The sequence below is a fragment of the Syngnathus scovelli genome, chromosome 12 (assembly GCF_024217435.2).
Source record: "Syngnathus scovelli strain Florida chromosome 12, RoL_Ssco_1.2, whole genome shotgun sequence".
NCBI lineage: Eukaryota > Metazoa > Chordata > Actinopteri > Syngnathiformes > Syngnathidae > Syngnathus > Syngnathus scovelli.
Genome location: NC_090858.1, coordinates 11,200,788 through 11,206,851, shown reverse-complemented (window position 1 = coordinate 11,206,851; position 6,064 = coordinate 11,200,788). Strand labels below are relative to the sequence as shown.

Here is a 6,064-nt window from a genome sequence, read left to right as displayed (position 1 = left end):
CTACTCGCAAGGAATCGGCAGCGTGACCAACACTGGTGGTGTGTGCGTTGGAGGCGACCTGAAACAGATGGCTGCCACTCAGCTGACGTAAAGCTGCAACAATATCCGTACATGAAATATTGTGTGGCAAAACTCACCTGGCTGACAAATATGTTGAGATCTTCACTCCCAATGTTATTTCTGATTTCATCTTAAATTTAGCAGGCGTTTATATGGCCCAAAGTATTAAGGTAAATGAAACTAAGGTAAGTAAGGTAAACTCTTAGTAAATGAAAAGTGGGACCAGAGCCCTCTTGGCCCCAGGCCAGGGTCTTAACTTGACAGAAGAAACAATAAGTACATTAATTATTAGAAGATGAACAGAATTGTCTAAATTGGAAATGAAAAGTGGCTAGAACTTATGGGTGAATACAAAAAGTTGACAACAAATAAGAATAAGAACAAAAACAACAATTAAAATGACGAATTATTAAGTTTTTTTAGAGCATGTCTAGAATAAAATTTAACATGATCATGTTCTTGTGCTGTGCATTACTGTAGCAATTTAGGTGATTACTTGTTTTTCTTTTCTTTTGATTTCGATGTCTTAAATTCCTTTTTGTGTAGTTGTGTTAACTGCCCTGCTTGGCTTAGCCTTTTTCAGCTTCAAACTCAATGGAACACCGCTCTCTAGCGACCAAACTAGGAATAAAGAGCGTAAATGTAAATTACCCTCAACGCACTTGGAAAAGTTGAGTATAGACCACAATGCATTGCGAGCAAACAATATAATAGCGGTACAACACGGGGGGAAAAAACTCATTTAATTGGAAACATGTACGACAAAGGAAATAAATGCAGTTTTAATAATATGTAGTAGGAATTCTTAATGCGCCGCTCTTTCATGACATTTACAGTGGGTCGCTTGATTTTGGTCCAGTTGAGCTTCTGTAGTTTGGGTGACGATCTACTTCCTGTTCCCGTCCTGTTCTACTACACTCCTTGTCAGCCAGCATGGATCGCTACGTCAACGCCACCCCGTTATTTCTTTCCTCTTAGTTTGTGTTGAAACCTCGCCGTGTGTCTTCTGGAGTATTGTCAACTTCCTCGACGTCATGTTTACCACCACCGGTTCCCGGGGCCTGTGTGAGTGTCTCCCCCCCGCCTCTGGCAGCCAGCTCAGCTAAGTAGATTAGCATGCAGTTGTCATTCATTTACCCTGGCAGGCTGTAGATGAAGTTGTCATTCATTTATCCAGGCAGGCTATCACCGCAACAACTTGAACGTGCTTTTTAGATAGCTGGGCTGAGGCAGCTAAAATAGACCTGTGGAAATAGTTCAATCAATCAATCAATCAATCAATCAATCAATCAATCAATCAATCAATCAATCAAACCTAAATATTTTGGCATAAACGAAGCTTTCCTTGGGTTAAATCAGAGGCGTCAATCTAAATTGTAATCCAGGGGGTGCCAAACAACCTAATCTCGGGTTAAACGGGAACATGTTTTTTTTTTTTTTTTGTTCTTTACAGACAAGGCTCCTCTGTCCAAAGGTCTGCTGTTAGTTCTGAGTGGGTTGACGGTGATGCTTCTCCTGCTCCCGCAGTACCAGCACATGTTTGAGTACAACCTGCAGGCTGTCAGCCACCAACAGCAGGTTTGACTTGAGTTAACATTTAAAGCACAGGTGTCAAACTCAAGGCCCGGGGGCCAGATACGGCCCGCTACGTCATTTGATGTGGCCCGCGAAGGCAAATTGTGCATCAAATTCGTGTCATTACTAGAATTGCAAATTGTCTTCACTTTTAATATCTTTTTTTTTTCAATATTTGAACAGTTTTTACTCATCTGATCTGAAAACAAATTATTTGTCAGTTTGTTTTGTAGCTTTTACTGTATATAATATGATGTGCTTTTATGTTTATTTGGGTTGACAGTCATAATGGCCCTCCGAAAGAAGCTATGACTACAATGCGGCCCGTGAAAAAAATGAGTTTGACACCCCTGATTTAAAGGATCTGATATGACTGTGCCTAACAATATGGATGTGGTGGTAGGTGTGGCGCTTGCTGTGCGGCAGGCTAGTGTGTCTGGACGTGAAAGACTCCTTCTGCAGTGCCATGCTCATCTACAACTTCCGAATCTTTGAGAGGAGGTTTGGCTCCAGGAAGTTTGCCGTGAGTGCCAATGATGAACAAGCTTGGCAGCATGTTCTGTTCATATTAGACGGCTTGAGAGGACCAGAGATGTTTTGAGATATTTGCCCCTCTTAAAACATGTCTCTTGTTTAGTCCTTCTTGTTGGGCACCTGGTTTGTCTCTGCACTGCTGGACTTGCTGTTGGCTCAGGCGTTCTCCTTCCTCTTTGACTACGAGGTGGAGGAGTTGCCTGCGGGGCTGTGAGTTTAATTTGTTTGGGGAACAAGGCCAAACCAAAGCAAATGCATTGCAATGTTCTATTTACTGTTTCAGTTTTCTTTTGTTTTTTTTTTCTGTATACAGTCACAATCTTGCAAGTAACATTTGATCACAACAAATTAGATTTTTGATGCGTGACGTCCACAGGCTGGCCCCGGTCTTTGCCCTCTTTGTGCCTTTCTATTGGTCCATCCCCAAGGTGCCCATCACCCAGGTGCTGGGCCTCGTCAGCATCACCAACAAAACCTTGGTCTACATCGTCGGACTGCAGGTATGGTTCTGTTCAGCTCCGTTGTGTTTTTAACGCATCCAGTCATGAATCTTGCCCCCTCTTTGTTTGTGTCTCTGTGTAGCTGTTGACGTCCAGTCCCTTCATGTGGGTCCTGGCACTCAGTGGCCTGGTGAGTCATATGATGCTCCAGCGGCCTTGTACACTTCATCAGCAAACAACCAAATTGCTGTTTCAATTTTGAAAACACAGTGCCCAGAGATCAATAATTATAGAATGCTGTAATCAGCCTATTTTTATTTTTTATCCTGAGGGTCCACTGGTATAAGGTAAACCCATCATCGTATAACACAATGGTTGATTGATTAATGTTTGACATGTGTCTCAGATCTCGGGTGGTTTGTACCACTCCAACGTGCTCTGGCTCCAGAAATTTCTCTTTGTGCCTGCCTGGCTGTGTGCCGTCGCACGCTACCTTCTGGAGCCGCTCTTCTCCAGTGCGTCCGAGCTAGCGCCGTCACGGTTTAAACAACAGTGATGCGCAAACATGGTCATGTTATTTTTGTTCCCCCCCTTGAAGGTTCTCAACCAACCAGCGAGGCACCTCTGGGGATGGGCGCCACGCTGGACATCCAGAGGCAACAGCGGATGGACCAACTGGATCAAGAGCTGCTACTGGCCCAGTTCAACGAGGCCCGCGCTAACTCCAGACACCAAGCACAAGTACCGGCGATTTTCCTGCTCAAACCAACAAAGCCATTCCATGCGATTCGGAGACTTCTTTTTCATTACTTAAGTGGAAAGAGTGAAAATAAAAATCCTTTTTATCTTAGCAGACTGGCTTGCTCCCGTGGAGCAGGTTGTTCCCCTCCCTGAGACGCAGAAGAGAAGCACTGCCGCAGGCTCAGACGCAGCCCAGCGCGCCGCCGCCGCCGCCACCATCCGAAAACGTTGTCGCAGAGGAGCAGGTGCAGTCACCATTGCCTGTTCATATTGAAAAATGTACCAATACAGTGCTAATAATGATAAACAATGTCTGACATGCTTTGGTCAAAATATTCAAAGAATGGGGAACTAAATGAGATTTTCAGACTCTGCTGAAATTATCTGTAAGAATCATTGCAGGTGTAAAAGCATCAATGGAAATCTTCTACACGCTATATCCAAATTCTAATTTCATGGAACTACTCCTGCAGGTCGCCAGGTTGGTGGAGATGGGCTTCTCCCGGCCGGATGCCCTCGAGGCCCTCCGAGCATCCAACAACGACATCAACATAGCCACCAACTTCCTCCTGCAGCACTGAGAGACGCGAGAGCGATACCAGAAGTGAAGCAGTGCAGCCGAAAACAAAGTCAGAGTCAAGTTTGGGGGAAAAAAAAGATGACAAAGCAAGACGAGGCAGGTAATGTGAATGCTGCGTACGGCTGGCCGATCACGCCCCGAAACGGACAGTTGCAATCAACTGGGCAGGACGTTTGAAGCATTAAGTCGAACATCCTGGGCTCAAATGACAAGCCTCAAATTACAACAATAACAAATGTGATCCAGCTAGCCTTCTGTCAAAGCGCGATGAAGCTCCTCACGTTAACGCAACATTCACTTGTTGCTTGGTTACCACTGAACTTTTGCATTAGCATTAGTTAAGCATTCGGCACACTCCGTAGCTGTACGAGTGATACTGAGGACCCCCGTGTACGCCAGCGTAACCACCGACCCTCAAAACTGTGCCGTATGACACCCACAAGGCAGATATGCTGTACGGATATTTTTATGCAATTTTCGTCTCACATTGGATTATAACTCAGCAAGAAGCTCAAATAGTCTCCACGCCAATACATTTCATTTTACAGTCTAAAATTACACTCATGAGCTTTATTTTGATATGCTTGTCCATATGTCGTGTCTCTGAAAGGATTTTGTCGTTGTGTTTCTCTTTGAGCGAGTCAGCGAATGTAATTGTAATTGAAGGCAGCAGATCTTGGCGAGGATGCACGTTCATTCCGTCTTTCGGGTTATGTGGGTCATCTCAGGTGAGACAAACCCCCCCCCCCCCCCCCCCCCCCCCCCCCCTCGCTGCACTGGATGTATTTATTAGATGATGTTCCAGTTTTAAACATCACAAAGCCGAAATGTTTGTTATGCAGTAAATATGACTGAGGCACTCAACCGTTTGTGCATACTGCAAATGTTCAAGAGGTAGCAGTTAAGTGTTGACTTAGCAAAGGGTACCAGTTCTGTATTTTTGTCCAAAAAAAATGCTAAGACAGTATGTCAGCACCTCAAAATAAAACTATTAACAAAAAGTGATTAAAGACTCCAGTTTGGGTCTCATTTTATTTATTCAGTTGGCAAGCAAGTTTTCAAAACCACAATGCTGTGTCCTCTTACGACACAAGATGGCGGGCTTGCGTTGCGAAATATGTATCGAAGCGTGGATTGTTCCTTTTTTTTTGTAAGGGAAAAAAAAGTTCTATTTGAGCCAGCACTGGTTGTCTGCAGCTTCTTGATTTAATTTATAACCACTCGTGGCACTTTTTTTTTTTCTTTGTGAAATCAGAATTTTTGATACGCCTCGTATGAGATTTCAGGATATCTCGGTGTACCTACTGTAGTGTCCAGTGAGTGCCTCGTCCAATAGATGTCGCTGTCGAGTCAGCTTTATCGCTGAGTGCCACGCCCACCTGCTCCGACGATGACACTGAGCAGAAGACATCTCCATCCGCTTGTCTCTCCTCCACGGAGTTTTAACAGTACAAGACTTAGTGGGCAAGGAAACCATCGTTAAGTGTGCATTTTAGCCCGCACCACAGCAGCCATTTTAGGATGGGATAGATATATTTTTGAGGCTCCAATCTGTTTAAGATCCAATTTCCCCCAAGAGATCAATTGACTTTGGTTGTAATGTAACATCTAATCCAGTGATCACTTCAGAGTTAGGTCTGCTAATGTAGAGTGATGAAAACTCTTTCAGATTGCCCAAAACAGAATGGGCACCACATGCTTTCAAAGCCTGTCAAATTAGCTTCACTTTTAACTTAAAAAAAAAAAAAAACAATCAGTGTCTGTGTGCAGACAATTATGCCAATAGGCTCTCAATTTTATTATTTTTGGCCCTCAACACACCTCACACTGTGTAAGCCTCGGGTAGTCTTAGACATTCAAATCTTTATGACTTTGATCAGGCGGTATTTCAATAGTCATTGTAGGTAAATGTCGATTTTGGAGCTTAGGAAAAATGCAGTGTCGCCACTTCCACCTCACGTCACTTTGCGTGTGTATGCGTGCGTGCGGTGTGTGTGTGTTGTTAAATACCTGGGATTCCCCTTGCAGTCAGTCAGGTTTGAACCTTTGTAAGCATCCCCTGCTGTGATGCATGGAACTAACACCATACAGCAGCTATATTATTAGCTGGGCCGTGCACTCTGCTTGTAACTTC

The 6,064-nt window shown here is 44.1% G+C and overlaps 1 protein-coding gene and 1 long non-coding RNA gene across 3 annotated transcripts; one reads left to right on the top strand and one right to left on the bottom strand.

The window, feature by feature from the left end:
* Positions 1–801: 801 nt before the first annotated feature.
* On the bottom strand, positions 802–1,520 carry LOC125978431 (uncharacterized). Its single transcript, XR_007485007.2, has 2 exons — positions 1,376–1,520; positions 802–1,304 (listed from the first exon to the last, which is right to left on the bottom strand). It is a non-coding gene; the product is annotated as an uncharacterized lncRNA (long non-coding RNA).
* ubac2 (UBA domain containing 2) lies at positions 836–4,940 on the top strand. 2 transcript variants are annotated; one of them, XM_049735780.2, is made up of 10 exons: positions 836–1,125; positions 1,514–1,638; positions 2,039–2,158; positions 2,273–2,379; positions 2,546–2,669; positions 2,752–2,799; positions 3,016–3,124; positions 3,208–3,350; positions 3,464–3,595; positions 3,824–4,940. In XM_049735780.2, exons 1-10 carry the CDS (start codon positions 1,095–1,097, stop codon positions 3,929–3,931), a joined length of 1,047 nt encoding a protein of 348 aa, XP_049591737.1. In that variant the 5' UTR covers positions 836–1,094; the 3' UTR covers positions 3,932–4,940. The 2 variants fall into 2 exon arrangements, with proteins under 2 accessions (XP_049591737.1, XP_049591736.1); XM_049735779.2 differs by having other exon boundaries at positions 843–1,125; positions 3,461–3,595.
* The last annotated feature ends 1,124 nt before the right edge of the window (positions 4,941–6,064 follow it).

Excerpts from the sequence above, each read along its gene's own strand:
- ubac2 (XM_049735779.2), top strand. The coding sequence starts at position 1,095 with ATGTTTACCACCACCGGTTCCCGGGGCCTGT. Across the intron at positions 1,126-1,513 it reads CACCGGTTCCCGGGGCCTGT|ACAAGGCTCCTCTGTCCAAA; the intron begins GTGAGTGTCTCC and ends TGTTCTTTACAG. Across the intron at positions 3,125-3,207 it reads TCTGGAGCCGCTCTTCTCCA|GTTCTCAACCAACCAGCGAG; the intron begins GTGCGTCCGAGC and ends CCCCCCTTGAAG.